Source organism: Cydia strobilella, chromosome 4 (genome assembly GCF_947568885.1).
Source record: "Cydia strobilella chromosome 4, ilCydStro3.1, whole genome shotgun sequence".
Lineage (NCBI taxonomy): Eukaryota > Metazoa > Arthropoda > Insecta > Lepidoptera > Tortricidae > Cydia > Cydia strobilella.
In genome coordinates this window covers 1,665,568-1,680,432 of record NC_086044.1, presented here as the reverse complement: position 1 = coordinate 1,680,432, position 14,865 = coordinate 1,665,568, and the positions used below count along the sequence as shown (strand labels likewise).

Here is a 14,865-nt window from a genome sequence, read left to right as displayed (position 1 = left end):
GATATATCTGATGGCGACTGTACACAAACAAGAAAAAAATTCTAAAACTTGAAACTTTTACAGTTTGTATGAAACTTCCGCATTATGCTAGAGTTCTGAAAGTTGATAGAAGGACTCCTTAAAAATAAAATAGGTACATTTTAAATTAGGGGATGAAACAATGCAACAAGGAATAAGCAACTTACAAAAAAAAATTAAATCCCACCCAAAAACATTTTCATGTAAAATGTTGCCAAGACTAGCCTAGACACGCTCTAACTCTACAAACATCGTAATTTCGGAAAATCTACACCTTATAGTCAAAATATGTGGCTTGTTAGTGATGGGAAATTGCCGAGAATATTTAAATCATTATCAAAACTGGCAATTTATCTAAAAGCGCGTGTTTTTTGTATAGAAACTAGATTTTTTTCTAATGATGAAATATTTACATTCCATATCCTTATTCGTAAATTTCCATAAATTACCGTCAAATTCTCATAAATTGCACGGAAATTTGCTATATAATTTATGTTTTATTATGGAAATATGATCTATAAATAACATTTTTGTATGTTGTTTCTCGCAAAACCATAATCAGATCATAAGATCATAACTATCATAAGAATATCAACTCAATAACAAAATTTAAACATCTGAATGCCGCTCTTAGGTTATGTCGTTATGTTTAGACGCATAATAGCCGTAACTGGTGTATTGAAAGAGTTCCCTATTCTGTACGGTATAAGCGCCTTTTTACCGTAGGTACCTATGTCCTATGAAATTTTCACCTGAATTACAAAAAACCGGACAAGTGCGAGTCGGACTCGCCCACCGAGGGTTCCGTACTTTTTAGTATTTGTTGATAACAACAAATACTCCGCTATAAAGCGGCAACAGAAATACGTCATCTGCGAAAATTTCTACACGGACAACAGACAGACGGACGGACACACGAACAGACAGACGGACAGCGGAGTCTTAGTAATAGAGTCCCGTTCTATCGTTTGGGTAAGGAACCCTAAAAACGTATGGAACTCATCAGAAAACTACATACATTGTTTGTCCCAAATTGGGATTTTATGATTATTCCTCAAAAATGATAGCTCTTCAAACATAACAAATTTTATCAAAATCATGAAAAAAATAGACATCAAAATAAAGTGTTCCGTGAACAGTGTTGTACACAGAACACTAAAAATGCGCATATGTCTTTTCCAATGGCTGTTAGGGCTGAATAGAGGTAGCACAAAAAATTTGAACCCACACTCTATAAGAGTTCCTGGTAAGATATTTCTGAGCATTTTTTTCGCTAAGATATTTGTTGTTGACTGTATTTCATGTGCTTGCACTTAAAATACTTAAAATACTGTACCTGTACCTACAAGCATAGTAGCAGTAAAAAAACCGGCCAAGTGCGAGTCGGACTCGCGCACGAAGGGTTCCGTACCATTACGGAAAAAAAAAACAGCAAAAAAAAATCACGTTTGTTGTATGGGAGCCCCATTTAAATATTTATATTATACTGAAAATTTCAACTGTCTAGCTATCACGGTTCATGAGATACAGCCTGGTGACAGACGGACAGACGGAGAGACGGACAGCGGAGTCTTAGTAATAGTTTTTACCCTTCGGGTAAGGAACCCTAAAAAACCAGTCACAGACATGGCGCGCAATGCCCAAATCAATTCCTCAGGCAACAACCTAACCTAATGACCAGACTAAACCTAACCAAGCTATCCATTACAAGCACAACGAAAAACCAACCTTAACACAATGTGATACGGTTCACAGCGAACGTAATTATTAAAATTGTAGTTTCGCAACCCTATAGGGAAACCAGATTAAGTAGAACTCTCTTTATACTTACGCTTTGAGAAGGATTGTAGGAAGTAAAGGTCTTAGATACTGGCCGGTCAAAAACTAGGGCTGATCGTGCGCGCGCAGCCCTTGCGTAATCGTTACGTAAGAGGGTTGCAGGGGTAAGTCTGAGGGGAGGGCAGGGGGTAAGTCTGAGGGGGGGAGTGCTAGGGCGAAGCGCGAATCGATTCTGTACCGCAGTCGGGTTTAGAGCTTGAAGATGGCGGACAAAACTAAGGTTACTGAGCAATATTACGCGCCGCCGCCCGACCTAGGAGGATGGGAGTCTTTCAGGATCTTCGTCTGGAACTCGGAGACGGGACAGGTCCTTGGACGCACTGGATCGAGCTGGGGTAAGTTAAATTTCAAATTTGGAACATTGAGCGCGGGTTAATCGGTTTTATAAATTCAAATTTGGAACGCGCGGTAATAGAATATAGGAAAACCCGCTTAAGATTTTGAGCGGGACAATTAACCGTAAAATTGAAATAAGTTACAGGGACCAGTAAAATAGCGTATTACGCGGGAAATCGTATTAAACGTGATCGTATTAAGTGGGTTCTACTGGATTTTGTAGTTTCTGGATGGTGTTATGTAATATGCGCCCATTTTTGCTGGATTTGATTGACCCATTTTTGGGAGTTACATAATTATTATTTTTTATTAACAAATGCTAAATAGTTTTTAGTATTCAAAAATATTAAACTTTGGCTCTGTAATATTTACAAATTAACTTTCATTTTATGTTAAGGTCTCAATATAAATTTGATTGAACATTTTTATTATAGCTTAATCATAAGATCAATGACAATGAAGAGAAAAAATCATAATGACCACTATAACAAAGATTTATCACTTACTATTAATAAATTATCGTTCGGCAATAAATCGTATTTTTTCGGAAACCTTCGGAGATGTTCGGAAATCCAGATCTATACATCCTAAGATCTAAAATTCAAGACTATAAATTTAAACTGTTAACAGCCTATTTCAGTCATTAATTGAGACCTGCTTCATTTATTAATTAACAGAAAATTAACCATTTTAGCGATATCTTATCTCAATTCGCCATCAAACAAAAATTTACTTTACAACTAATCGAATAAGGTTGACTCTCCGCTGAAAATGCACGGTTTATCCACGCTTAAAATATCCTACTCTCTCAAACTTTATCAATCCATTTTTAATCGTTGCCCGAATGTTACAAGGCTCATTTTTGAATGTAGCTCTCTAGTTTTACGACGTTTTGGATTTAGGGAGGTTTCCTGAGCTCCCATTGGTCAGTTTCTGGCTGCGCACGCATCGTCCTTCGCCCCATCGATCCAAGGACGTCTAGATATTTATGGGTGTAAAATTTTACATTTTTGGCCAAGGGAAGAAAGTAGTAGGTTACATCCTAATTTCTTAAGAATACTAAACTCAAGATATACTTAGTTTGTAAAATGTTGTAGGTACCTTCTTGACAAATAGTACCTAGTCTTCTCATGGTACAATAGTAGTACATTTACACAGTCCTGAGAAAGAACATACGTACCTACTAAAAATAAAGAATAATGAAACTTGAAACAAATCGAAACAATCTATTTGGCCCGATGGTTGACTGGTAGAGAATGCCTTCTGGCGTTAAGTCCGCAATTTGTACTTTTTATTTCCTGCGCAATAAAGATTAAGAAAAAATATAGGTAAAACACTGATATTCTGACACTCACGATTTTTACACATTCGAAACGGACTTGATATAATAAAATGTAGGTAAACAATACACTGGCGGGTTGAATCTCCTTTTTGAAGTCGGCTAAAAATTGTGTAACTATGTACAGTATATAAAAAAAAAATTAGCTACAATTTACGAAAGTGGGCCTTAACTGCCTTAGGGGTGCATAAAATAACGATATATCCCATACTTAATCCGTAAGAAAAAAATATCATTTTTATTACGTTTCACTTAACAACACTTACACTGATTTCCGTAAAGCGATTTATAATTTATAGGAAAATGAATCATTTGTTTTTTTGTTGTATAAAACCACAAACAGTTATATGAAGGTATATCTTAAATCATAACCACAATTATTGAATTCAGGAAAATAGTATTAAAACATTGTATAATTTAATTGTCTAGTAATTTAAATTAAACAATAAAACGATGACTTCTACATATTTTACAAATTTTACTTTAAAGTACGTAAAATACTATGGGAATAAATTGATACTTAACGTATATTTATAACCTTAAGGGTTCTATTAAAAAAGACCACTAGTTAGTCTAAAACAAATTTTTGTTTGTGTTTTCTTCTCATTTCCTAAATGCATGTACATACATACATACAAATTGTAGATTACGTAAGTGGTCTTTAATTTATGGTTAGGCTTAGGTTACAGCCTAAGTTTTGAGTCCTGAATCAAAACCACATTATTTGATAAAATTCATAAGAATTATTAAGTTTCTACATTAAACAATAACGAAAAAAGATAGTTAACGCCTTTTTTATCATTTATAGACACGCTACTGGATCACGATGACTTATTGATGTTATTAACTGTTTAATTAACGCCAAAGTCACAGGTAATCATGCCTCTATAATCAGCAACTCGAATTTTTAAGAGGTTGAACAGGTACCTACCTACTTTCATCTTTTGGTTCACGACAACCGCGAAATGTGATGTAGGATGATCAAGAATTTAGGAAATACTTTCACTGTAAGCTACATTTTTTGAATAAAAAATGACCATCACCTAATGCTAGTATGTAGGTAAATTTTTCTCCTTAAATATTAAATGTTTATATAGAAAATGAATAATAAATATGTGCAACTGTTATCAACGTAGTTGTATGTCACGGAAATGAGTCTTAAAATCCCTTTTGATAATAATTATCAGAAATGCAAAATGAAGTTTCTACACATAAAGAACAAAACGTATTTAGGTACATAAATATTCCATTATGTTTTGGAGTAGCATTTTTTGACATAGTAACGAAATAACTTATAGGTACCCGAATACAATTAAATGCAAACCTAATAATAGTCATAATAACGTAATGGACTCTCCAAAACTCTATCTATTCTATCTATACAGGTACATGAAATAGCAATACTTTTAAAAATAAAATCGTGAAATGAAGAAATCGATAACACAAAATTAGCAATGCTAAAATTCAAGACACAGTCATAATGTCATTAATTTAATTCAATTCAAACATTTATTAATAAAATCATAATATTACACGTCATTAATTACAATACATTACTTTCATGTTTAAATTAGATTAAATTATTATAAATACATTGCATTAAATTTATGTGAATATTGCATTATGGCATGTCATTCATTTAATAGTGTCATTCATGTGCATTTTCCAATGCGAAAAAAATCATGCAATGATTATATGTATATGTAGTACGCAGCAGAGATTATTTTTTAAGTTTTAGGTAGTTATGATTTAAGTTTTAGTACAAATGAGTCATCCTAGTACAGTTATACATGGTAAATACCCCATCTTATATTATTAAATGTTAATTAATAAAAATAGAATCATCAAGAATCACTCTATTGATAGGTGAAAATGAAAACCGCCTGAAAATCCGTTCAGTAGTTTTTGAGTTTATCGGGAACATACAGAATTACAGACAGACAGACGCGGGGGATTTGGTTTTAGGTAGTGATAAATACATATATACACAAGCTTTTTAGCCACCATTTTGTATTTATAAATAAAGCTCCTAAAATATTTTAGGAGCAATTAGATGCGGACAATTTTAAACACAGCTTACAATGCTAAATAATACACCCACAATCACAAAAAAATCACCCCGAAAATTTTAAATTATAAAACTAAATTTTCAACAACACATTTTGCTATTCATTTAAAAGCTCTCCAACGTGCAATATAGCGTTTCGCGCATGTCGCGGCGCATATGCCGCGACCTACCTCAGCACACGCCCTCGGAAAAGCGTAATTATAGTGCATGCAGGTAATGCATGTACGCGTACTAGGGAAATTGGGTTTTACTGAGTTATCGATTTATATTATGCAAGCTATTCAAGTCTTTGAACGCGCGGTATAGCAGCAAAACGCGATATTAAAATGAGAAATGCTTATTAGCGCTACGGCGTAGCGAAAACCTGAGCCAACCAGTGAATGATAATGGACGTCATTTAGGGAAATACACGAATTTAGGACTTTGTCAAAAAAAAAGTCATTTTTAAATGAACATTTTTGAGGATGGTTCCTTTTTGCTTAACATGGTCCTCAAAATTTTAATCATAATGCCAATCTTACCGTTACCCATGTAAATAATGTAAAAAAATATATAGTTAGATAATAAAAAGTAATTTCGTACACCAAAAGGCACATCATAGCTGTTCCTTAGAATACTAAGTTACCACCTATATATGAACGAATAAAGAATTGATTAATTGATTGAGTTTATCGCGAACATACATACATACAGACAGGGCGGAGGACTGTTTTATAAGGTTATAGTGACTTCCTTGTAAAATGGCGTTCATCTTCTTCAATGTATTGATTATCGGTCCCAGAGTGTCACTTATCACCGCGCGGCCCTGTGCCTATTACCGCGTTAATGAGCTCGCAATGTTCGCACCCTTAATTAGTGAACGTCGCGTCAATGTACTAATCGCCTAAAATTAAGATGCAGTTGCGGTACGAGGTAAAATGGAGCTTCGGTTGATGATGTTAAAGTGCTTTTTGGTGTAGTCTAATTTAAATCAAGATAGCGATATAAGTGTCTCTAAAAACCAGGCCCCGTAGCCAACACGCCAATCGCTAAGGCTCCGTACCGATCGAAACGCAACTGTCACTGTCGCACTAATGTGGAAGAGTGATAGAGAGACAAAGCGTTTGGCTGGTACATTGTAGCTTGTCACAAGGATGCTCTGACAGGTTATTCGTATAAAGATACAATCCAATTTCGTCCTTATAGTAAGCAAGGTACCTTTTGATTGAAAACGACACATATATACATTCAGCTGCAGAGAAAAGGTACCACCCCTGCATAGAAGTCTGTATGCAGGGGTGGTATATACCTTTTAAAATTACAATGGAAGTTTTCTATATTATTGTATTTTCGTGCAACTAACTTTCAAATCGGCTAAAACACGGCAATACGAATATAATTAATCAAAAAGCTTCTTGTTTTTGATTAATTATATAAGGCTGTATTTTAGGAACAACTGTCGGCCTCCAAGAAGATAATCGTTGACAACAAACGCCAATCAAAATTTAAATAAAAAATATATGGAAATAGTCACGTGACTTTTAGCAGCATCTGTAATCCCGAATACGTTGTTAGGGTACCGTATCCAAAGGGTAAAAACCCTATTACTAAGAATACGCTGTCCGTCTGTCTGTCTGGAGTCTGGAGATGGCGTCTTAGGGTCCTGTTTTTACCCTTTGGGTACGGAACCCTAAAAAGGGTCAAGCATAGTCAAGATCGATTTCATAAATTGATCTAAAGTAGCGTTATTGGGAGTTTCCTAATGGATCGAACTGACCGCATTTCGATTAAACTCTCATTTCACTCATTTGCTAAGCTACGGTACTGTTACCAAGTTAACGCTATCTGTCCCTATCGCACTAATATGGAGTGATATAGAGACAATAATAGCGTTTCATTTCGTTTCCCTGCGAACGATTGACATCTTGTCTAGGCCCCCTGATGTGCCGTCGGAAACTTTCCAATTGCGAATTTCCACATGGTATAATTTTGGAAACTTCTCATACCTATGTTTGTACAAGGAATCGAAAATTTTCATTTCTTAAATAAGTTTCCTTTGTTTCCTGTGAAAATTTCCTGAAACTTCCGAGAACATTTCTAATTTTTCGGAAACCTTGCGCTAATTGCACTTTTTGCCGGTAGGTAACCTGTGCCTAAGTTCCTAATCCTGGCTAATGACATGGTGCTGACGTACTAAGATTTTAAACATTTTTTAAGGGGAGGAGATTTTTCTACAAAAAAAAACCGTAGGCAGGTCAAGGGTTTTCAAACGTTCAAATTGTAGTGTCACCATTTACGTAAATGTTTGAGAAAAACATAAATGATTATTCTCTTGTCCCCAGCTAAAATCCTGCTCTTCTACGTGATCTTCTACGCGTGCCTGGTGGGCTTCTTCGCCGGACTTCTGGCCGTCTTCTACCAGACCCTGGACATGAAGGTGCCCAAGTGGCAGCTGGACAGCTCTATCATCGGCAGCAACCCTGGTAAGAACTTGTTGGTAGAACCATCGCCGGGCTTCTGGCCGTCTTCTACCATACCCTGGACATGAAGGTGCCCAAGTGGCAGCTGGACAGCTCTATCATCGGCAGCAACCCTGGTAAGAACTTGTTGATAGAACCATCGCCGGGCTGCTGGCCGTCTTCTACCAGACCCTGGACATGAAGGTGCCCAAGTGGCAGCTGGACAGCTCTATCATCGGCAGCAACCCTGGTAAGAACTTGTTGGTAGAACCATCGCCGGGCTGCTGGCCGTCTTCTACCAGACCCTGGACATGAAGGTGCCTAAGTGGCAGCTGGACAGCTCTATCATCGGCAGCAACCCTGGTAAGAACTTGTTGGTAGAACCATCGCCGGGCTGCTGGCCGTCTTCTACCAGACCCTGGACATGAAGGTGCCCAAGTGGCAGCTGAACAGCTCTATCATCGGCAGCAACCCTGGTAAGAATTGCTTTGAGTCAAAAAAATTGTGTGGCTACTGGTCATTTGCTGGATGTCAGATTTTGGACAACAAGGTGTCTGGACACCAACTCGACAGGCATCAGCTAAAGAAATACATTTTTAATAGAAAGTTACAGTTAACTCGAACCTGAAGAACTTTCTTGTAAATTGTATACTCAGGTACTATATTTGTATCAGGAATTTACAGTTAGTCAAGATCTTATGATGGGATTTTGGTGAAATGGACGGATTTGGGTAGGTATTTTTATAACAAATTCTTTTGGAAATTAATTTTGTATCCGGTAGCCGTTTAAGAAGTGTAACACTCTTACGGTAGATGCCGCTAGAGCCTCCCTAATGGCTAATATATAGTGGAAATATTCGCTGCATTGGGTACGGTCTTGGTGGCTCAGATGGTAGAGCACTGTACTAGTGATCCAGTGGAAATATTCGCTGCATTGGGTACGGTCTTGGTGGCTCAGATGGTAGAGCACTGTACTAGTGATCCAGTGGTCGTGGGTTCAAGTTTAAAGCTCTTTGATGAAGTGGAACAGCTGATGAAGACCATAAAGTGACAAACAGTTTAAGGAAGGTGATCCTTTTGTTGGAGGTTATTTTAAAGTGATTTTTCCCATTGGTCCGCAGGTCTCGGATTCCGGCCGATGCCCGAAACGGCCAACGTGGAGAGCACCCTGATCTACTACAGGGCCAACGACAAGGGATCCGTGCTCAAGTGGGCCAAGACCATCGATGAGTTCCTGCAGAGTGAGTATCTTCCCAAATGTCTTCTTTGAAGCCAAGCGTCTCGGTTTAATTCTTCTGGTCAGGTCGCATTTCTCAACCGATTCTCATGAAATTTTGTGAGCTGGTTCGATAATTGGGTGGAGCTATTGGAGTAGTAATCTAACCATGTATAAAGCATGCTGATAAAGAAATAAAATGTTTTAAATCAAATAATATTTATAATGCGTCACTATTGAATTAACTACAACTAGTCCCTGCTACAATAAATTATATCAAGGACATTAACTTGCAGTGGGAATTGTATTCCTTTTGTCTCCTTATTGCAAGGATCTAATCCTTAGAGCCTTGCATTTTTAAGTGTTTGGCTCTTAAAGTACGTTACACAGTAAAAGATGACTCATGCTAGACCGGGCCGGGGCCGGGCCGGAGCTTCCGGCGCTTCGTTTTCCATGGAAAGCACCACGTGATCACCTATCAGCCGTCATAGAAAATGACATGACGAACGCCTCGGCCCGGGCACGGCCCGGTCGAGCCTGAGTAATCCTTATAGTTGATTACTCTATAAATATGTCGGCGGCCGACATATAGATATTCAGAAATTTTAAGAGTAAATTGACACAAAAACTTGATAGTCGAATTTTTTTTTATACCACGACGGTGGCAAACAATCATACGTCGCCTGATTAGATGGTAAGCGGTCCCCGTAGCCTATGGACGCCTGCAACACCAGAGATATCACATGCGCGTTGCCGACCCTTTAAAAAAATGTACACTGCTTTTTTGAAGAACCCCCATACTGTAGCCCCTCGGGAAACCCTCGGCAGGGAGCTCATTCCACAGCCGAAGCGTCCGCGGTAGGAAATTCCTCTTTAACCGCACAGTACGCGACCATTTAGGTGCTAGGGTGTGAGGTGTGGTATTTATGAAGAAATATAATTGAGAGGGTACACATAGTCATACAAATAAAATAATGTAGTAAAATAATGAAACCTCAAATCTTCCAGCTTACCGCCGTAGGGGCAGCGGCAGCGGAGAGGTGCCCGGCGCGGAGAACCGCGTATCCTGCGGCTTCAACTCGGGCCCGCTGGGCGACAAGCAGGTCTGCGACGTGCCCGTCGACGACTTCAGCCCCTGCACCCCTTCCAACCAGTACAACTATGAGCAAGGCGCGCCCTGCGTGTTCTTGAAGCTGAATAAGGTAGGGGATGTTCCTTATCAGTATTCTTTACTAACCAGCCTTCATTCGCGGAGAAATCGTAATCAAATCAACCCTATTTTCACCCCCTAAGCGCCACTTGCACCATTCCACTAACCCGGAGTTAACCCGTTAAAACTGGAGTTACCATGGTTACTAGTACAATTTTCACACTACGGTTTAACCGCTTAACTTCGGGTTAGTGGGATGGTGCAAGTGGCCCCAAGGGTATTTTTTATTGTTGTAAGTTCATTTGTTCTTAATATCTCTAGAGATTAAGGTTATTCCTACACAGAAATCGCTGCTAACTTAGGTTGGTCTAACTAGTGTCTTAAACAACAAATTCATTTCAAAAAATCAAACCCCATTTTCCACTTTCCCTTGAAAACCTTAATCTTTTCAAGTTTACAGACTTTTTCCTTTCTTTTCGATTACATACCTAATAGTACATGTATGTAAGTAAGTACAATAATATGTTACACAATCTTCGATCTTATTTGTAGAGCCATAAGAGCGTGTCACATATTCTTGCGGCCTACGAAGAGTAACATATTATTGCAGATGACAGTACCAAATAAAGTCACATATTAAATAAGTTGTCTCCTCCAGATCTTCAACTGGAAGCCGAAGCTGTACAACACCACCGACGACCTGCCCGGCAACATGCCAGAAGACCTCAAGCAACACATCAAATCTACCGTGAGTACCATCCCTACCATGGGCGACGCCAAGCCCTAGACAACAAATGTTCTAACTAAATGTCCCCCTCACCTATAGCCCATCAGCTGGCGACGCCCTTGTTCACTATTATTCTAAACCTTAAGAGGAATCATTAGTGGTAATTTTTCCATACAAACGTTCTCGACATTTTCCTCTCTGGATTTTGGCCTACTTTACACAGCGCTAAAAACGGCCAAATAAATGCGCCGTAAACATATGTCTATATCAAAATGGTTTGACACAGATAATTTGTTTCACTTTCCGTTTCCAAAATCTCGTTACGATTGGTCAAGTTTTCGAGGAAGAACACTTAACTGTCAATTCCCTTAATGCAACTCTTACTGCTGGATTACTGTATTGTGAATTTACTTAAAGGCCGCAGCCGTAATGTCGCAACAGTAATACAGCTGCAGTTGCTATCGCGTTGGGCGTACACCTAAGAAGGAACCAAAATCTCACGAATCGATCATATCTGATAAAGATGACTCATTATACCTTTTTTCCCCAGTCCGGCAAGAATGAAGCGAACATGGTGTGGGTGTCCTGCGAGGGTGAGAACCCCGCTGACGTGGAGAACATCGGCCCGATCCAGTACATCCCCCGGCGCGGGTTCCCTGCCTACTACTACCCCTTCACCAATAAGGATGGGTATCTCAGCCCGCTGGTCGCTGTGCTCTTTGAGAAGCCAAGGAGTAAGTATTCTTGTAATGTCCTAATTTAATAGGATGAGAAGCCCAGGAGTGACTACATTTCCTAATCATGTGGGAAGTCAAACGCTAACACCTAAAAGTCTTAATTTTAAAGTTTAGAAGTAATTTAACAATATAAACTAATGGGATTTTTACCCACTGAAGAGCCAGGTCATAATCACAGAACCGACCACGAGTAAGGCGAACGATTTTAAAACCAGACATCATGGGTTTAAATCCTGGCTCATACATGAACTTTCATACATACATACATAAAAATTGTGATGTTTAAATTGGTCTTTGGCGGAAGAAAACTTTATGAAAAGACCGTACCTACCTAATAATGATATACTTGCTTTCGAAAATGTTAAGCGCCAACTTTTTATTAGGTTGCCTAGTGGCATTGTTTACGATGCACCACAAAAACCTTAAGTTGAAGAGGATAGCGATTAAATTCGAGTTTTATATCATCATCATCATCATCATCATCATGTCAGGCGATAGACGTCCACTGCTGGACATAGGCCTCCCCCAAGGCTCGCCACTCCGACCGATCCTGTGCCGCTCGCATCCACCGAATTCCAGCGACCTTCACCAGGTCGTCGCTCCACCTCGTTGGAGGCCTACCGGCAGTTCGTCTTCCGGTACGCGGACGCCACTCCAGAACCTTCCGGCCCCACCGGCCATCAGTTCTGCGAGCAATGCCGCAAAAAAAACACTTTTTTTTCAAAAAAAAAAAACAAAAAAAACATTTTTTTTATCATATGCCGACAGAAATAGCCTAGCTGATTGTATACCTTATAACGGCCATACATTAGTGTTCACAATGGAAACTTCGTAGTTATTTGTCTTTTCTGTACCCCAAAGACATTGGTGATAAAAATTCCCACAATTTTGATATCCACTACCAAAAACTACATCCAGTTTTAGGCGACATAAGTCACAACTAGAAATTAGGTTCTGAATACATTTTTGTTTTTCTCCCTGTGCATCCATTAAAATAGGTAACCTTTGTAATTTGCAGCGGGCGTCCTGATCAACATCGAGTGCAAGGCGTGGGCCAAGAACATCTTCTACGACCGCTACGAGCGGCGCGGCTCAGTCCACTTCGAGCTGATGGTGGACCGCGGTTAAGCACCCAGCGCGGCGCAGGCGGCAACCTCGCAGCCCTGCCACCAGGACTGCGAATGAGTGTGTGATTGGTGGATTAACCACTCCTTTTCACTGTGGTTCTTAACTGGGAGCACTTCAAGTGGTTCACGAATTATTATTTACCAAAACCACCAATTATTTATCACCAGGGAGCCTGAGAATGAGTGTGTGAAGTTTTGATTAATCACTCCTTTTAACTGTTGTTCTTAACTGATACTCCCTGGACTTCAAGTGGTTCACAAATTATCCAGTCTCGAAATGGCATTATTTTTGTGGTCTTAAAGAAATGAACGTTTTGCTCACTAGTTACATCAGTATGTGTTTCAGTGTGATACAAGAATTTATAAACAGAAAACCCTTTGTTGACTATTCGATATAGGTTTTGGTGATCCCTGAGAAAACAAAATCGAGTGTTATAATCACTGAAAGGTTAAGAACCACTGTTATAACTCATTCACTGCTGAGTTACAATCGTAGCGAATAACATGCGTTTCCCAGTAGCGAAAATGCTTCGTAGAGGCGAAACGGTGAGCGCTGAATGGGTTAAGTTTTTTTGGGTGAGCTTGCTTAAAACTGCCATAAGTGGTTAATCTACTTTTAATGTTAATCATTGTATTGATTGTTAAGATAGATTTTAAGCGCACTTTCGTGCCAATGTAATCTTTAAAATGGTGGCAGGATTGTGAATGGGTTGCTAGTGACGTTGGTTAGTGTTCGCCATTCAAGTCAGGATGGTTGCTGGCCACCGGGCAACCAACTAAAAGCGCGGTGGTTCCAGCAACCAGTACTAAATAAAGTAAGGCCAACGTAAAGAGATAAGGAATGTTAACTTTCAAGGCACCAAAACTTTTAAGCTCTCCACTGCACCTAACGTATTAGTTTCTTCGGCCATCAGAGCAGAACAGGACCAGATAGTCTCGAGAAGCGCATGATCACTGTCCGCATGGCAAGAAAGCATAGATATGGACGTATGGACACGCGTTTGGGCGGACAGAATAACGTTAGAGACAAAAGCCACATTACGGGCTAGCATACGCTGGACCCAAGACAGAGCGGCTTGGAGAGCATTGATGAAGACCTACAGTCGTCGCGTCCCTCAGTCATGAGGATACGACAAAGAAAACATTTTAAATAGTTCCTGCGGGGCTAAGATGGACGGCTGTCTATCATTTGTCACCATACCTGTCACGCTCTAACAAGTGCGAAAGTGACGCATGATATGACAAGTGACAAAAACGCGACCATGATACCGGTGCTGGTCAGAATGTTTAATTCTTTGTCTCGTTTTGTTGGCTTTACATTAGGTTGGTTGACACAGGGGGGTAAAGGTGAGATCCAAGCGCCGCTGCCCGCTATTAGCAATAGCCATAGTTGGCGTTAATTTATATTCGTTTTAGAATAAGCCAGAGGGCGTTTCAGTTTGTTTGTCACGCTTCAAGTAAGATAAAAGTTTTATTGATATTTATTAATATTTAAATTCTGGACGGACAGTCAATAAACACGCAATAGTTGGTTCCAATTTAGGTTTTGTTTTATTTCAAACCCTAACCCTTCATGAACCCGTACCACAAACACCACGAGTCACTGAAAGTGTCAACACTGACCTATACGCTCATCTACGTAATTCACTTTCTAAGTAAGAAAGTAAGTTACGCTCACACTAGTGTTCATGTCAGAGCCAAACTGGTGGTAGCTGGTGTTCTCACGTCCACGTCATTAGCGCGGGGGTTCACATTCTTCACATCTAAGATCGGCTACGTCAGCAATCTTCGGGCGCACGAGCGCCGAGCAAACCAGAAGTCGAAATGGTCGCCATCGCCGAAATCGGCTGGAAGGATCATTAGGTACTTA

At 39.3% G+C, this 14,865-nt stretch overlaps 1 protein-coding gene across 2 annotated transcripts; it reads left to right on the top strand.

The window, feature by feature from the left end:
* Nucleotides 1–2,017: 2,017 nt before the first annotated feature.
* LOC134740506 (sodium/potassium-transporting ATPase subunit beta-2) lies at nucleotides 2,018–14,535 on the top strand. Of its 2 annotated transcripts, XM_063673010.1 has the most exons (7): nucleotides 2,018–2,192; nucleotides 7,922–8,062; nucleotides 9,160–9,279; nucleotides 10,263–10,456; nucleotides 11,063–11,152; nucleotides 11,682–11,865; nucleotides 12,887–14,535. In XM_063673010.1, the coding sequence occupies exons 1-7, from the start codon at nucleotides 2,060–2,062 to the stop codon at nucleotides 12,994–12,996; spliced, it is 972 nt and encodes a 323-aa protein (XP_063529080.1). In that variant the 5' UTR covers nucleotides 2,018–2,059; the 3' UTR covers nucleotides 12,997–14,535. The 2 variants fall into 2 exon arrangements, with proteins under 2 accessions (XP_063529080.1, XP_063529078.1); XM_063673008.1 differs by lacking the exons at nucleotides 2,018–2,192; nucleotides 7,922–8,062 and adding an exon at nucleotides 8,315–8,401.
* The last annotated feature ends 330 nt before the right edge of the window (nucleotides 14,536–14,865 follow it).